The sequence below is a fragment of the Prionailurus viverrinus genome, chromosome D1 (assembly GCF_022837055.1).
Source record: "Prionailurus viverrinus isolate Anna chromosome D1, UM_Priviv_1.0, whole genome shotgun sequence".
Taxonomy (NCBI): domain Eukaryota; kingdom Metazoa; phylum Chordata; class Mammalia; order Carnivora; family Felidae; genus Prionailurus; species Prionailurus viverrinus.
Genome location: NC_062570.1, coordinates 72,619,240 through 72,637,500, shown reverse-complemented (window position 1 = coordinate 72,637,500; position 18,261 = coordinate 72,619,240). Strand labels below are relative to the sequence as shown.

The window sequence follows — 18,261 nt, the reverse complement described above, 5'->3', positions numbered from 1 at the left end:
TTGAGATGAAATAACTTGTGTTCACAGGTTGGTTTATTAATGTGATTCAGATTCGATGTTATTTTTAGTACAGCAGTATAAACATTTGCTGTTAATTAAAACAGAAAAATCTAGCACTACAGGTTTTAACTACCTAGGTGTAAATCACTATATGTGGACAAATACAATGGGTATAGAACAGAAAAATGGTCATGCATGCACATTTAGAGAGTGTCAGCTATTGTACAGTGTAAATTGATTGCTCCTTAATTATATATATGTATATATGTAGATTTATATATACATATATGTATGTATATATATAAACTCCCCGTTGAGGGAGAATTTTAGATTTGTTTTGCTACTATATTTCATTCCAACTGCATTCATTACGGCACTCACATCTATTCAAAATATATATGTGCCCCTCAAATTTAAGGAAAAGATAGCAATAGTCTTATATGAATGCCTAAATTTTCTAAAAATATTGCTCTCTGGCATGCTTTTTAAAAAATTATTTAGATGTCACTGAATTTTTACAATTAAACAACTTGAATATCATACTGATTTGTAAAAAGATCAGTTAAATTGTGTTATTCTGTAAATGCAGATATACATGTCTAGTAGCATTGGAAGCACGAATGCATTTATAGACCTTTGGCTTCACCTTGAACAGAAGAAGCTAAGTAAGAAGTCATGTATATGTTATCCTCAGCTTCTCTGTTTCCTATGTAGAGGAGGAAGGGGACTGTATTGAAGATTGTTAAAACAACATTGTTTAACCTAGGAGAAGAGAAAACCTTCTAGTTTTTCCTTGGGAGCGTAAATACCAGATCCAACTCTTGTGTTGGCCTTTGCCCCAAATTTCCTATGAATGCTTCTCTTCTTTAACTAAGAATTGTGATGCAGTAACTTTCCCAGTTTCCAGTAAGTCTTCTCTTAACTCACCTCACATAGAAAGGTATAGTAAGGAAATTACAGGTAGATCAGAATATTTCCAAAAACAAATGCAATAAAATGTCCATATATCCCAAATATCTGTTCTTATAATTTTCCAAACTATTTTCCACACCATAGGTAGAATGACCACATCATTCATCCCTTATTTAAAATACTGTAGTTATTTTTGAAACATTCTTAGAATAAGTATGAAGTTTATCAAGCATGGTCTATTAGTTCACTGAATGGTGTGAACTTTTACTACCTCTGTACCTCATCTGGTACTCTACTCCCCCTCCCTTTTTTTTCCTTGCTCAAGTTTTACTACCTTCTTTCAACTTGTGAAACACACTGGAACTCCCCTCCACTGCCCCCCCCCCCACCCCGGGGCTTTTGCCTGTGTTGTTTCTCCTGAAAAGCTCCTTGATCACCCTCCAACTCTTTGACTACTTAACTCTATTCATCTTCCTGAAAATTTGTTACTTTTTCAGACTATCTTTCTTACACTTGGGCCTCCCAAACTTGGTAAACTTCCCCCAAATATCTGTCATTTTGTAATTCTTATTTAGTTTTAGTTTACATTTATATGTGTAATTGCTTGATTAAGGTTCCCTACTCTCATGCACTTTGGACTCCAAAGTGCACAAGAGTAGAGAAGTCTGTCTGCTTTTTCTTGCCATAGTATCAGTATTCTGGTATCTAGTTGCCATTCAGGAAGTATTTTGTTTTAATTAGAAATGACTAAAATAAGTAAATAAATACATTTCATACTTTTTTTTGTCTTCTCATTCATATATATATATATATATATATATATATATATATATATCATGAATTAATTGAGCTTGTTGTACTTTTGAAGAAATTTTATGATTCCTACTGGGAACCTGCTTTTGTATTCATGAAGTTCTTTTTTTTACCAAGCTGAAATTCCTATTGCTGAAATAAAAACTCATTTAAAAAAAATCAATTCCAGTAGCTAGAAAGAACAGCTGGATACAGTATTTGTTCCTTTATCAGTTGAATACATTTTCTAACATCATCTCATGATTATTTTTCTTTTAATTCTGATTTTAGGCCATCTTTCAACTCAGTGAATCTTTAAGCATATGGGATACTGACAGTTTGTTTGTTTCTTTATTTTTTAAGGACTTGAATTGATATTACAAACCCCAAGATAGTCCTAAGTGGCATAACTTCTCTGCTGACATCAGTCTTACCTTCTGGGAATCATACACTAGCAAGTACTAGCCAGCATCCTCTGAAGGCTCCGTTTGTCCCTGCAGCCACTAAGAAAATAGGACCACTGCTAACTGAAATATTTTTAGTTTCTCAGATTGTCCTCGTGCTTTCTTAGCAGGACTGAGGGGAGTTTCATAAGGAGATTGGAAGTCTACTCTTCCACACACACAAAAATCGGCAATCTTTGTCCCCTTTGACAGCTGGTGGCATCTTTCTGAAAAGCTTTCAAATCATAGATCATTTCTTCATAATGAAACCTGTGTGGCTCAAATACAGTGGGTTGAAATTCTTATCTTATGCTGTGGTAAATGCTCTAATTTAGATTCACAAAAGGATTCTGTACCCTTTACTTAGGAGAGCTGTGCAATTTGCCCATAAAAAGACTGTTCAGCACCATTAGTGCATACCATAAGTGTTCAGCGACATCATATTCATTAAACAGCACATCCTTATGCATAACCTTTTCAACCTCGAACGTGTTTTTTCCCTTTGAAGAATGACAAATGACAAAAGGGTGAGAGAGGCCTCCAAGCAACATTGTTGCCTTTAAGGATGAACTTGAGAACTTTAGCTTGATCCCTTCACAGGGGGAAAAACATAAGATTCAATCCTATCTTTACCTGAGGCAAGGCAGTTTTTTTTTTTCCCTCCCTCTCTGTAGAACTCATTCCAAGGCCAAGAGAACAACTCCTGACATCCAAGCTTCAGAGACAGGTCTTTGCACAATAGAAAGGTTTTATGAGATCACTGATTGGAAAATTCCTTCTATAACACTTATTAAGCACTTACTATGTCTTAGATCCTGTGTTGGTCACTGAGATAGAGATAACTAGCTAATATTATAGAATATTAATACAACCCATGGTTTCTAATCTTTGGTACTAAATATCATAGGTTTCCTATCTTGATCAGATAGATTTGGTGGGGATAAGTAGGGGTGGGGGGGGTGAGAGAGAGGGAATATGGTAAAAGGGCGAGAATGGGGATAGTTCTGCGTTTTGTTTTGTTTTGTTTTGTTTTGTTTTGTTTTGTTTTGTTTTGTTTTAAAGAGCCAGAGGGAAGAGCGAGAATTTTATTAGCAGTGATACTTTTAATTGGCAGGTCGGTGACTAACTCTGGTGTTCATTCCACTGATACTCTGTAGTGTTCCTATACTCACAGTAACCTCCAGTTACTGTCCCAGATGGTTAAGTGTCTTAGGGTAGTCCCTTTCTAAATCCGCCCTCCACTTTTCCCCAATTCATTCAGACTTTTCTCAAACTTGTGAGATATCTTCTCACTTCCATTTTAGGTACACCTGAGAGCCTGGCAGAGAAAGAACGGCAACTCTCTACTATGATTACCCAGCTGATCAGTTTACGGGAGCAGCTCTTGGCAGCGCATGATGAACAGAAAAAACTGGCAGCCTCACAAATTGAGAAACAACGGCAGCAAATGGACCTTGCTCGCCAACAGCAAGAACAGGTGAGCCCTGCAAAAGGAGCTGATGAACTGGAGAGGTGGAATGCGCCAAGCTCAGCGAGTAATCACATTGATTGGTTTATTTGTCATAAGCATTCCTAGAAATAAAAAAAAAAATAAAAAAAAGAAGGAGAAGAAGAAAAGAAGAAGGAAAGAGAAAGATGGAAAAACAAAGGAAGAAGCCTTCTGGAAATCCAGGGTCTTTAAGAATACTGAGGGGATATGTGGAGAACAAAGAAAGGCATCATAGCAACGGGGCATAACTGAAAGTGATAACGTTATTCCAGAACATTTGGATTTGATTAATTACTTAGGGACTCATTCACACAGGCATTGCATGCAATCCTAGTGTAGCTTACCCATGAGTAAGTTGCTTCTCTCTGGGCCTACTCTTCTCATCCGGAAAAGAAGGGTGCTGGTCTAGAGAAACTTTGAAGATCTTTAAGCTTATGGTCCCATGATTTTCTCTGACTTTAAAGCTAAGGTGACCATAGGCCTCAGTTTTCCCAGAATAACCATGGCTAATGCCTGTTTCCCAGAGTAATTATTAATAACCCCTATTCCACTTGCAAAAGTTGGCCGGGTTTGAATGATAAATTATATGGTCACTCTATTTATAGCATAGGTAAATCATTGAAAACAAATTAGCACATGGCTCCTCTAAGAATTTGATTTCATTGATTTAGAAGTGAGAAAGAAGAAAAAATAGCAAAGTTTAAGTGTATATCTTTTAAAAAATAAATCACTTTCCCAAACCTTTTTCCTGTCTCATAAGAGTACATTAATCTAATAACAATGATCCTATAGAGTAGTCCCTGATGCTTTAGATCAGATGGACCCAAATTAATGTGCAGTTTTTAGAAATCTGACATTATTACTGGAATTATCTTTTCAGTTAAATGTATTTTATAGGGGTATATAGAGCAATATATGCTCTGTTGATTTTAATGAGTTGTGACGTCTGGTATTTTATATGCTTGAATATTTGCCCACATGTAGGAATATGGACTCAGCCCCTAATGGAAAATAACATAAAGGAACACTGTAAAAAATCAGAAGTTAGAATGTCATTTAGCCATCCAGAGATGACACAGTAATTAACTATTGACACTTGTGAATAAGCTAGCACAAATTAATCTTGACACATTTGCAGACGAGTGATATCTTACAGTGAACACTTTGTAATTATATTTCAAAATGAAAATTAAATGACACTTAAAACTAGGTTGTCATGCTCAATGAAGCGAGCATGTAGCTCAACCGATTGGCAAATAAAATTCAGAATTTGAGCCACATGGTGCTTATGTACCATACTTCACTGTGTCAAACCCATACGTCTAGAGTGGGTGATAGTAATTGCACTGTGGTGTTTTGGATGCATTTCTATGCAGCACTTTATCATTTAGGAGGGACCATCAATATTAGATGCCTAGTAGTGTTTCACTGGCTTGCTAAGAGGAAATAAATATTCAGAGGGTCCCACATCTATACCTAGAGTTGCCGAGTGAGTTGCCCATTTCTGATTTGAATAGTGACAAGCAGACTGAGCCTTTCCAATCTGATTACATAGTGTTTCTGTTTTGCTTATAAAGCTTTGGAGGGGAGTAGTCCCACTTCTCAAACTCTAGCCTATGATAGGGGCAGCTTTATCATGAGTTCCAGTATGAGCCAGTCATCACCAGAAACCACAAAACAACATTTTGGAGTAGACTGCTATTTTTTGTTATCTCGGGCTCAATGAAATGTGATTTGGGTGTTTCCCTCTATTCTAGGCTAAAGCATCAAAAAGACTCAAGAAATATACAGTTGAAGGCTGATCCACCTTCATTGCTACTTCTAAGATTGCCCATTCTAGAATATTGGCTTTTGGAAATAGAAGAAATAGGAACAAAAAAAGCTGTAACTCTTACCTATAGGGCACTACAAAACCAAGGCCTTCTAAGTAATCTGGGGCCACTTCTCGGTCTAGCTTCTTACGCTGGCAGTGTGTTCTCATAAGGGGTATCCCCCGGACTTCAGCTTTTGAGGCAATAAACAGCCTGATGCCTTCCTCATGTTTTATAGTAAGCACCATTATGCTAAAGGAGTTGTTTGCTCTTCTGAGGGGCAGATTCGGATCCTCCACAGAGCCTGCTTTAGGTGGTTAATATTTCTTTATATAGGCCAGATTACGTGTTAACATGTTGAATTTGATTTTGGATGAAGGTAAAACTCATATGTGGATCGTGACCTTTAAAATGAACACATTGCCCTCAAAAGGATAAATGGATGAATATTGAATTTTGTTTCTAAAAAATGCTTTGTATGTGTGACATCAATGAGAAAAAAGGAAAGATTTGAGTTTTTGCTGTTTTCTTTTGCATTCCCTTGACAATATTTGTAAGTTTTATCAGCTCTGAAAATCTTCCCTTCAGAAAAGATTTCACCAAATAGACCATGTTTGTAAGTAATAGAAAGTTATTTCCTGTCTTTGCTTACAGATTTTACTTTTTACATCCAAATTAAGCTCTTGAGAAAATGTAGCCAGAGTTTTCCTGTCTTTTTTGTCCAAAGATCAGATTTCAAAATTCCCATTCTTTCCCGACGACCATTGCAGATATGGATGAACTGCTCACAAATGTCGTACAAGGGGTCCTGTTCATCTACAGAGAGAGATTTAGGGGGTAAGCAGAGAGGCGGCACCTGTTTGAAATTTTTCATTTTCTCCAACTTACTAAGTCTGCCTCTCTCATTTTATAGGAACTGTTTCACATAGAAGTACAGTAAAGCATTCTTGCAATTCCAAGAGAGATACCTGGGGTAATGGCAAAGGTGCAAGCATTTCATTTGAACTTAATGAAACTTTATTTCTGATAGATTGCAAGACAACAGCAGCAACTTCTGCAGCAGCAGCACAAAATTAATCTCCTGCAGCAACAGATCCAGGTCAGTGTATTTTATTACTCTCGGCTGATTATACTTAGATACTTTCCTCCTTGAAAACGGAATTGAAAATGCTGCAAATGTGCCCCTTTCCTGTTTACAGCACCAACAGGGCTGTTGCTCAAGGAGGTTGTATAAAATTGTATGAGTGGATGTAGGAAACATCGACCGCGTGGTGGTCTAAGCCTTCTTTTCTGATGTGACACGTAAACAGAATAAACCTTATCTCTTTTTCCTTCTGCCATTTGCCTAGCACAACCCAGTAGAAACCTAAATGGTTTCAAAGGTAGCACACACATGCTATTTTTATTGCCACAAACCAGTTTCTGCTTTGTATTTTACCGTCTTAATAGTATCACAGGGAGAAGCTTATACTTATTTGCTTGTTAGGACTGTCTGAGTAGGTCAGTTATGAGAAGAGTCTTATGACCTGGGCAAAGATTGATAATGATTAATTTGTTCTTTAAGAAATAGTAACTGCATTTCTGCTAGGTGCTGTGGGGAGTGTGAACATCAATGAATAATTATGTGTCTTCAAGGAACTTACAATCTAGAAAGGAAGAAAAACGTGTTCCCAAATAATTGTAACACAATTTAAAAATTCCCCTTTTTTTTTTTTAATTTTTTTTTTTTTCAACGTTTATTTATTTTTGGGACAGAGAGAGACAGAGCATGAACGGGGGAGGGGCAGAGAGAGAGGGAGACACAGAATCGGAAAGAGGCTCCAGGCTCTGAGCCATCAGCCCAGAGCCCGACGCGGGGCTCGAACTCACGGACCGCGAGATCGTGACCTGGCTGAAGTCGGACGCCTAACCGACTGCGCCACCCAGGCGCCCCCAAAATTCCCCTTTTTTGTTGTGGCACTGTAACACAAATGCATAGATAATGATTACAACGGTCTGGGAAGGGATTCTGATTTCTGGCATTCCTTTAGAAACTTGATGGTTAATTTAACTAATGGCTCTCTGAGATCGGTAAGGGAACTGACCTCCACTTTTGAATAGGAACATAGGTATGTGTGGGGCGCCTGGGTGGCTTGGTCGGTTAAGCGTCTGACTTCGGCTCAGGTCATGATCTCACGGTCCGTGAGTTCGAGCCCCGTGTCGGGCTCTGTGCTGACAGCTCAGAGCCTGGAGCCTGTTTCAGATTCTGTGTCTCCCTCTCTCTCTGCCCTTCCCCCGTTCATGCTCTGTCTCTCTCTGTCTCAAAAATAAATAAACGTTAAAAAAAAAAAAATAAAAAAAAAAAAAAAGGAACATAGGTATGTGACTTCTAGAAAGCCATAAAATAAGGAACTGTTTGGTGATTAATCCTCAGGAATACTCATCCCAAATTTATGTGTGCCCACCACAGCCTCTGTGGTTTCTCTTGGTTGCTGTGTATACTTTCTTTTTTCTTCCTTCCTCTTTTCTTTCTTTTTCTTTCTTTTCCTTCTCTTTCTTTCTTTCTCTTCTCTTTCTTTCTTTCTTTCCTTTTCTTTCTTTCTTTCTTTCTTTCTTTCTCTTTCTTTCTTTCCCTTCCTTTCTTTTTCTTTTCTTTTCTTTTCTTTTCTTTTCTTTTCTTTTCTTTTCTTTTCTTTTCTTTTCTTTTCTTTTCTTTCTTGTTTTATTTATTTTGAGAGAGAACAGAGGAGGGGCAGAGAGAAAATCCCAGACAGGCTCTGTGCTGTCAGTACAGAGCCCGATGTAGGGCTCAAACTCATGAACCGTGAGATCATGCCCTGTGCTGAAACCAAGAGTCAGATGCTTAACCAACTGAGCCAGCTGTGGATATTTTCTAACCTCTGGGATCTGTTATTCAGCCTAGTTGGGACAGTATGTTGTGAATTATATTATTCCTTTGCTTGAGTGTAATATTATACCTTCCTGTATTTATTTATTTTTTAATTTTTATTTATTTTTGAGAGAGAGAGAGGGAAGAAGAGAGAGGGAGAGAGAGAACAAGCAGGGGAGGGGCAGAGAGAGTGAGACACAGAATCTGAAGCAGGCTCCAGGCTCTGAGCTGTCAGCCCAGAGCCCGATGTGGGGCTCAAGCTCACAAACCATGAGATCATGACCTGAGCTGAAGTCAGACACTTAACTGTGACACCCAGGCGCCCCATATATCTTACTGTATTGAAAAAAATATTAATTCACATGAAGTCATAGTTTACTCTTCTACTGTTTCATTGGTGAAAGCCAGTGGTGTTAACTTAGAGCCTTGCTTCATTTCTTAATCATACTTGGTGTTCCATTTAAAGTACCAATTTGGTGCCTGAAGAAGTACTTGTACCTCATTTGGCATTTTGTCCAGCTATCTTCACCTGAGGGTTTTCACCAGTGTTTTTGTTGTTGTTGTTTAATTAGTTCTGATTCTATCTTTCATACACAAGTCTGTGTGTTTCAAAATAGAGTCCAAATACAGAGGAGATGGAATGTCTCTGGCATTTTTGACAGTCAGCTTTTACAATGAAATCTCAGAATAATTTCTCCTCCTGATATCTTATCTCTTTTATAACTCATGCTGAGATCCTTAATTAAATAACTGTCCAGGTGTTCCCTGATTCTGCCCTTATTAGAATTTTCAGTATCGCTCCTACTGCTAAGGTCAAGATTTTTAGCCTGTGGTTTCCTACATTTTTCTCTGGATTCCTCTCTAAGAACTCAGTAGGTGTTAAATAACTTGATCATTTAGTTCTCTCTGTTTCTCCTATTTGTAAAGCAGGAATGGAAGAAGTTTCCTGAGATGTTCCCTTATCAGTTATTTATTGTTAATGTTTTTCTACATCTTCATTACTTACTTCTTTATTTATTTTGAATGTATTTCACTTGTCAGTCCACTGGTGTTTCTAACAAGTAGCTGTCTTAATTGATGTTTGTTTTGTGGTACTGAGGATGTCAGATGAATAGCAACCAAATCAGTTCACAGCATTTTTATGAAATAGCATTTATTGATAACATATGATTTTAGTTGTAACTTTACCACATGAAATTGATGCCTTCTTCAGGAAACTATAGAATATGATGTTAAAATATTATTCATCGGAATGTTTAATTTGAGAAGATAGGAAAATTGTTTTTTCGGGTTTTCTAATAGAAGTTTAATTACTTTTAAAATCATGGATATTTCTCGTTGTTTAAATTTTTAAAAATTGAAGCTAATCAGCACTTGATCTCAGCTGTGTAAATTATAAAATCAGAGACAGATTCAAAGTGTCAGAGCTGCATTCACTTTAGAAATACAGGAATCTTCGTAATAAGAATTTATATTTAAAAAATAACAGGAAGCAACAACCTGTATTTATAGTTTGTTCTGTCCTGAGCTACCGCAGTTACTACTGCATATCTTGTCAGTATTTATCTTATCAGTGTGCGACCATTCGAAGAATTTTTCTAACGCTTAAAAATATTCCTTACACAAAACATATTTATCTCTGACACTTATGAAGCAGGTATTTGATATTCAGACTTTCAGGTGTTTTGGGGGAAGGGGAATGGATTAAACGTATTTTTCAAATATGGTTTTTGATAAAATATAGACATGATCCAATTTAGGAGAGATTATTGGTGGGCTAATTTTAATACAGTTTTTTTGAGCAAGATATGAGATTTAAGCGATGCTGCACACATTTTTCTATCATGAAAGAAACATTCTCCTGTTTGACAACAAAACAGAACAAAGAGTAAAATAAGGTGAGTACAAAACGTACTTTCCCTTCTGAGAACAAATGTATACAGAGACCATTTGAGCAAGTTTGACCTTCTTTCTTCTTTTTAAATCTTGAGTCCTAGAACCTGTTAGCTAACAAAATCAGTGAGATTAAGCCATGGCAATTGGCTCTGGATCATGAGTATCAGCTGGTTACATTCAGGATTGCTGTCTGCTTATAGTTCAGAATGCTGACTTGTGAATCAGTACTGTTGTTCCTGATTTTGCAAACTATAATAGAAAGAAAAGGAAGAGTGTCTAACCTCTTACAATAACCACACACCAACACATCTGGGCCTATTGTAATGGAAGCAAATGAAAACCTGAATGGCTTGTACAAATTGAAATCAGGACTTTTCCTTAGAGATGGGAAGAAGACATGATGAAAACAGTATTGTAAAAGTCCCCATGCTTATTTTATGTGCAATCATTCAAAACTTATATGTGTAGTTAAAAACCATATTATTTTTTTTCTTCCTTAAGTATAATTTTTAACATACTTTTGCCTTGGTAAATTCTAAACTAAATTTTCAAAGAGATACATTTAAGACCATGTGAACCATGTTTAGAAAGCAAGATGAATGACTTTGTGAATCAATGTTTTTATTTTTTTGATGAGTCAATTTTTGCCATTAAAAAATCAGGTTAATAACTTTAAATGATTATTAAAATGCTTTAATATTAACAGATCTTTTAGGAGGCTGTTTGCTTAGTGAATTCAAATCCCTCTGTTTGTGCTTTGGGGAAAATGGTGATTCCTCTAATTTATTTCATATTAAGTAATTCCCCCGATATAGAGCCCAGAAAAAGTTGGACATTTTTGATTCTTCCAGGACAAAAATAGCACAGTTTTCATCAAGTGTATGGAAAGCCAAACTAATAGATATGGAATAGGTATGGAATAGATATGGAATATGATCCTTGGAATTGGGAATGCCAGTTCTCATCCTTTAATTCCAAAGGACAGATGACTGCTTCAGTAATTTCATCCTCCTTGTCCCCTACCATTGCACTAGAGTATCTTAGCCAGTCTTTTGTAGCATTTTATTTATGAATTATGTTGACAGGTAAACAAAATTCACTTGTAATTATTGGACACATCAAAGCATATTTACAGTATTTTAATCAACCAGTACATGTAAGTCTAGTCTAAGCAAAGGAGAAAATACTTTATAAATCCTGCTTTCTTTTTTTTAAAAAAATTTTTTTTTAACGTTTATTTATTTTTGGGACAGAGAGAGACAGAGCATGAATGGGGGAGGGGCAGAGAGAGAGGGAGACACAGAATTGGAAACAGGCTCCAGGCTCTGAGCCATCAGCCCAGAGCCTGACGCGGGGCTCGAACTCCCGGACCGCGAGATCGTGACCTGGCTGAAGTCGGACGCTTAACCGACTGCACCACCCAGGCGCCCCTAAATCCTGCTTTCTTGATCCACCTATATATTTATTTACACAACCTCAATTGAGCATGTCATGGTTTTTGAATCTAGAGAAGTTATTCTTCGTGGATACAACATCCCACATTCTTTGGTTTCAATAGCATGTTACTAGGAAACATTGATGGCATTTTGTTGCTAAAACTTAATCTTTGGAGGAGAATTTAGCTCATGAAAATATCTTGGTAAGAAGCTTACTTTTTGAGTTTTTGATAAAATATAGTCTCTTCAAACCCCAATTTTAGAGTTATTCAAATGGCTTATATTGTGTGTTATATAGGCTGTGTCCTCTCCTGACATTGCTGATGGAACAACAGTGGTCTCCTAATAGTAGACTGGCTGGCTGGGGTATTACCTGGGCATTTGGCTTCCTGGGCCAGGGCCAATGATTTCATGAATTTGTATACACATGCCTTTTTAAGTTTAATTGTGAAACTTGAAATTCTTAGCTTTTTGTTAATCTTCACAATTAGTGTACAATATTCATTGCCCTTCCCTAGTCATTTAATACATACATTAGATGGCAAATTCCATCTGTGGAAGGCCTGAACCAAATGTCATTGCTGCTGCTTTGCACATACTCTTTGTCTCATCGGAAAGCTGTCCCTTTTAAATGTGGTAATACATGCTGCTTGTTTACAAAGCCAAGTATTTGTCTCTTCACTGAGACGTTACTCTGTTCTTAAGAGTATATGACTATTTTTTCATACACAGTGTTTTCCATTTTGATTACAATATACTCCTGTGTGCTCTTCATATGTTTTGTGTGTCTCTGTGTGTTTGTCATGGGAGAGCACCATTAGATATGCGTTCTTCTTCCTGTCTGGTAACCAAAAGAGATGCTAATATTATAAGAAAGGAGGTAATTGTTCTTAAACCATTAAACAGAATAATTTGAGATGGACTTTCACCTTTTAAGGAGATAAACCTTGCCTTTGTTTCCTTCAATATGATTAACTACAGGCATTTCAGGTATCTGCTGAGCAGAATAAGGACTACCTTTTTATGTGAAGTAGTTGTCTAAAGATCAGAAATAATTACTTTGTACATTAGCCTTCATGGCCTGTATGACCTGGTTAATTAATTTTTTGCTGGGATAATAATAATAGATATATATTTAAAGATATGCTTCATCATTAAATATCTAAGTGACCTCTAATTTAAGAGCTGGACCTTGGCATTTATTGTCTTTTGGAGATGGCTGGAGGAACCAACATAAGACTGATGAAAGTCAGGAGCGCTCCGGGCTCATGTAGTCCCTCTGTCTTATGTTGTACCTCTTTGTTAATTGTATTTAGCATTGGTAAACAAAAAGCAATTACAGTGCTCCTGTTTTGACTCTAGCCAATAGTCCTTTTTTTGTGTTATTGATCAGGTAACGAATCTCCTTCCAACAGCCTCTGAACAGGACTGAGTAAACCCACTGGAAGTAATTTGATACTACTATTGGCACTGCACATGTATCTGATGCTCTCTTGCAATGAAATGAGACTTATAAACAAAGCTTAGAAGTCTAGGATTAGCCCCCAGCTTCAGCAAGCCCTTAAAATATTTTGTAATTCTATCCTCAATCATGAATTAGCCAGGAAAAACAGACCCTTTCTCCTCTATTTCTCTGCTGTATGCTGTTTTTAATTGCCCACAGGCAGGCTGTTGTGATCTTCTTTGGAAGTTTAAAACCAAGATAAAAATGCAAATCTAATTATTTCTTTTATGTAATCTAATTAACTTTTTAAGTAATGATAGATGCTCCGTAGCTTGCTTCAAACATTTTAATAATGAAGTTTCTGAATTATAAAGAATAGGTAAAGCTGCTATAATTCATGAATAGCAAGGGCCTTCGCAGCTAAAAATGTGAATTCTCTGTGGATTAGAAACTCCGTGTTAACCACGCTAGACTGTTTGTTAAAGTTGGAGTGGATCTAAAAATAAGAAGTGATACTTGCCCAGATCCTATGAGCTGCTATATGGAGTTATTAATCTGCTTGCTGTCTGTTTTCTAAGTGCGGCCTATGGCAAAGATCTTTCAGCAGACCAGACCCTGAATCTCAGTGCTTTCCAGGCACTATGCTTTGGTTTCCTTTAACCCCCTCTAGGTGACCCTCCATTCTCTATGTTATCTTCTTGTGCTTTTCTCAGACTCCACTCCCCAGCCTGCTGTCTCTAACTACCAATACTAAAAATTCTGGCAAACTAAAGTCTTTGCTTCTTTCTGGTGTTAGTGAAAAAGGGAGAGTACATTACCTCTTCAGAGGCAGGAGTAGCAGAGTGGCAGATGATCTAGGTGGTGTCAGCATGTGACATTACGTAATAGTGAATCAATCCCATGGGGAAAAGGAGGCTCTCTTCTATTTTTTTCTTGATCTCTCTGATTACATTGAGGGCTCAGTTTAGTGTTAGTCTTTAATACCTTTCTAGGATGTGCTAATCTCTCTCCGTAGGGAAGACAGAGAGAGAGAGAACATTTTAGGCTCAGAGTCTTTGGAGGCGATAGTATTGAGCTACAAGTAAAAGGAAATAAAATTAAATAATATATAAACTTGGATTTTAATACTTATCTGGTTATCTTCTATTTATGACAAGAGATTTTAGTTTTCTATTCGAGGTAATGATATAAAGTTTCCTTTGAAATAAATGTATTTAAGCAAAAATAAGTCAATTGAAATAAAAGCCATAAGCAAATAATAGTTGGGTACTTGGGTATGGCAAAAATGATGAAGGTAGTTCTTCAATAATGAATTTTGGGAAACCTTTGAAAGAGTACTACACTAAGAAGTATTAAATGATCCCCCTCCACTCTTTTTCCACATTAGTAGAAGGTTAAACTTGGGAACATCATCTAGAGGTCCTCAGGATTCTCACTCACTCATCACGGGGAGGGTCGGTGGCTATCCCTGGTGGACAACAATACCGTGAGTTTATCATTAAGCTATACTAAAAATTAACCCTGACATTATGGGTTTTTTTTCTTCCTTTGGAATTAAAATGCCTTTTCTGTTTATGAAGTAAAGGTGAAAATAGATGGCATGCACTTTCTTTGTTTTCCAGTGGTTTACTTGGTGAAATAAGACATTCCCCAATACATATATATGTCCCCAGTTTTGTTTTCCTTTGAAATTTCTTTGCAAGTCTTTCTCCAGTCCAAATTCTTTAATTTACACAAGGATGCTGAAACCACAGACTTGTCCAAGCTTAAAAAGCTAAATATTGGCAGAGCTGTGAGTGGGACCCAACTTTCTTGACTCCCTGTCTAGTGCTATTTCCAACATTCCAGGTTGTGTCTCAATTTGTCCTTTTTGTGACTTGAGTAAATCTTAGTGCACTTTGGTTTCCTAGTTTGTAAAATGTAGATAATAATATCTAATATCTAAAATCTCATTGCATGCTCTTTGTCCCTAAACAGAAAAAAAAATTGAAGATTTGCCATTAGAACCAGTTTATATCCCAGAACTACTACAACTGTGGGTGCATACCCACAAGGAAAGAGATAAAAAGAACATAATTGGAATCTTCTTCCTGTAGTGTAGTATGAAATGTATTCATGGCTGAGTGACTCTTTTGGTATTTACATATAAACTTCTTAGATAGTTAATTATTTTACTTTCTGAGGGCTTTAAAGTTATATGTCTTGGGGCGCCTGGGTGGCGCAGTCGGTTAAGCGTCCGACTTCAGCCAGGTCATGATCTCACGGTCCGTGAGTTCGAGCCCCGCGTCAGGCTCTGGGCTGATGGCTCAGAGCCTGGAGCCTGTTTCCGATGCTGTGTCTCCCTCTCTCTCTGCCCCTCCCCCGTTCATGCTCTGTCTCTCTCTGTCCCAAAAATAAATAAACGTTGAAAAAAAAAATTAAAAAAAAAAATAAAGTTATATGTCTTTATATTGAAGGTCAGGACCTTTAATGTTAATACTTTTCTTTACAGCTCCCCTCTCCAGCGGACAAAAGTGAGCAGTGAGTGACAGCATTTGATGCTAGTGGTTCTCAATCTGGGTTGTACCTTGCAATCACATGGAAGCCTTTTAAAAATACTAATGCCTAGGTAACACCCCAGAGGTTCTGATTAATTGGTCTGGGGTACAGTCCTGATAGAAGATTGTTAAAAACTCTCTAAATGATGCTAGAGGGCAATCAAGATTGAGAAATACTGCTTTATACAGTGTAATGCAGATTAAATGTGAACTCTAAGTTATTTGGACTATCTATCTACTTACCTATCTAACATCTATCTATCTATCTATCTATCTATCTATCTATCTATCTAACATCTATCTATATCTATATCTATAGACAGATATATCTATAGACAGAGGGTTGGGCATAACTTAAATAATTCTTTAGCAGCTGAAATATACTTTTGATTTTGGTCACAGCTATTTTACTTAAAAGCTAGAAAGCTTATAATGGATCATGGTTTAAACAATTTAAATAAATCAATTGTTCTTATAACTTGATTTTATTTATATATAGACCTACTGGCAAAACAGGAATGTTGAGACCAGAATATGTTTTTTTTCCTTTGGGAGAAGGTATTTAAAATAAAAATGAAGCATAGCCTTTCATAATAAGACAAAAACTTTTAGAAAATAAATTCTCAATTATTATTTAAACAAAATGACCCAGAAAATCAGCCCGTTATTTATTTTTATATGCTTTTTTAAAGAATTCTCTATGAAATTGACTACATCTTGAGATTATACACACACACACACACACACACACACACACATATATGTATATGGAATGTATGAATACACTTTTAAGCTAGGTTTGTACATAAAAGGAGAAGGTGTAGAGAATAAGATGCATTATTTTTGAGTGCATGTATGTAATTTAAAAGTTTTTAGGACTAGCATAAGTATTGGTTAAATAAATGCAGATTTAAATTCCAGTTCTATTGCTAATTAGCTCAGTGGTCTGTTTTGCTACTTACTAGCTATGAGACAAGTTTCTTAATGTCTCTGAGCCTACATTTCCTAGTTCCTAGGAAGATGAGTAATAACAGTACCTTAGTCATTGTGAGATTAGAGATCATCATATGAAGCCTCTAGTAGTTGCTCAATGCACAGTATCTTTCACTATCATTATTGTTGTTGTGTACCACGTATAAATTTCAGAGTACCTTATAGAGAAACATAAATGTATGTATTTTGTATCTACGTGTACACATATGTTTGTATCTATATACTCATGCGTATTTAGAATCCACAAATTAGTGATGTGAATATAGGACAGTCAATGTGGATGCACTTAAATCAATTATTAGTACCATGATAATCTAGAAGAAAAGGAAGAACAGCAATTTTCTCTGGCTGCCACATGAGTGGTATTTTAATTGTCAGTGAGAAGAGAGTAAGTTTTATCAGGCCTTCAGAAATGGTTGGCCGAGAATTAGACAGGGCTGCCTGGAGATTGTCTAAAAGGGAGCATGGCATTTTATTCTGGAAAATAGGGTCAAATTCTCACCTTTCACACTAAAATGGGCTTTTCTATTAGATCAACAGTGCTTGTGAAGTTAGAAGGATAGTAAATGAACCTTTCCAATTTATTTTATAGCTTTAAAAAAAAAGCACAGATGAAGTTATGTGATGTAGCAGCACAAAATGCAAAAGTCCTTCTTGTTTAAAATAAAGTTGTTCATATAAATCTTGTGTACGCCATCTCCTGTAAGTCAAGCATTTGCCCAGCTTTTGTGAATTATGTCTATATTTAGAATTTAAGAAGTTAAACAGTATGCATACCAGACTTGAGAGATGGGAAATAAAAATTGATATACTGTGTGACACTTGATATAGCACAGGGAAATATCTTTTAAATTCTGAAGGGATGTACTGACATAACCATTTTTAATTCACATAAGGTAACTCCCACTCAAAAGTTATTAATGTTAGAGTCAGATATTTTTACTTGTTCAAAATAAAAGAAAACAAATGATGCAAAATGTGTCAGGGTCTCACTGTGAGACACTGAATTCATTTTTTCTACCACCCAATTCATTAAGAAAATGTTAAAATTGTAACATTAAACAATGAAGTTAAGGAATTCACAGATTGGAAGAAAGGGAAAAGTCCATCCTCAGTCAGGTCATGGTCATGATTGTTGTTGAACATACATTTCAGTAGAAGAATTGAATTTTCTATAGAGGCTGAGATTAGTGCAGATGGAAAGGGCTCTCAGCTGGGGTGACTTGGCTGCTGCTTGAACATGTTGACAAGGTGGACAGACTATTCTAAGGAACTCTTAACAGGCCCGGCTTATTTTGTACTGTAATAGTTTCATTCATTTCCCAGCCACACAAATGTTGGCTGCTTCTTATGCATTCTTTAGTTACATTGTTCACAGGAAAAAGAGGGGGCAGAACAATAAAGCTGATTTTTGTTTCAATTGATTGCATATTAACTTTTGTCCCCTTTCAAAAGTTGTGATAATGTTAGGAACCAGTAACCTATAAGGAGAAACATTCCTTATGAGCTATTATTCGGTAAAAGATGTAAGTAAGTCCTAGTTTGGTGTTTAAGCTGGATGTGGCAGAAGTCATTTGTTAATGTACAGAGAATTAGTTAAATACAGGGCACTTTGGGATTAGTATAATTGAATGGTGCC

General features: G+C 36.5%; 1 protein-coding gene across 17 annotated transcripts in view; it reads left to right on the top strand.

Annotated features, from left to right (window-relative positions):
* The window catches only part of SOX6 (SRY-box transcription factor 6), a 614,016-nt gene that overhangs the window by 404,228 nt on the left and 191,527 nt on the right, over window positions 1–18,261 (top strand). For all 17 annotated transcript variants that reach the window (XM_047877037.1, XM_047877035.1, XM_047877036.1 and 14 more), the window contains 2 exons: window positions 3,452–3,624; window positions 6,478–6,546. In XM_047877037.1, coding sequence (XP_047732993.1) covers window positions 3,452–3,624; window positions 6,478–6,546 — 242 coding nt within the window. The remainder of the gene's footprint in view (window positions 1–3,451; window positions 3,625–6,477; window positions 6,547–18,261) is intronic.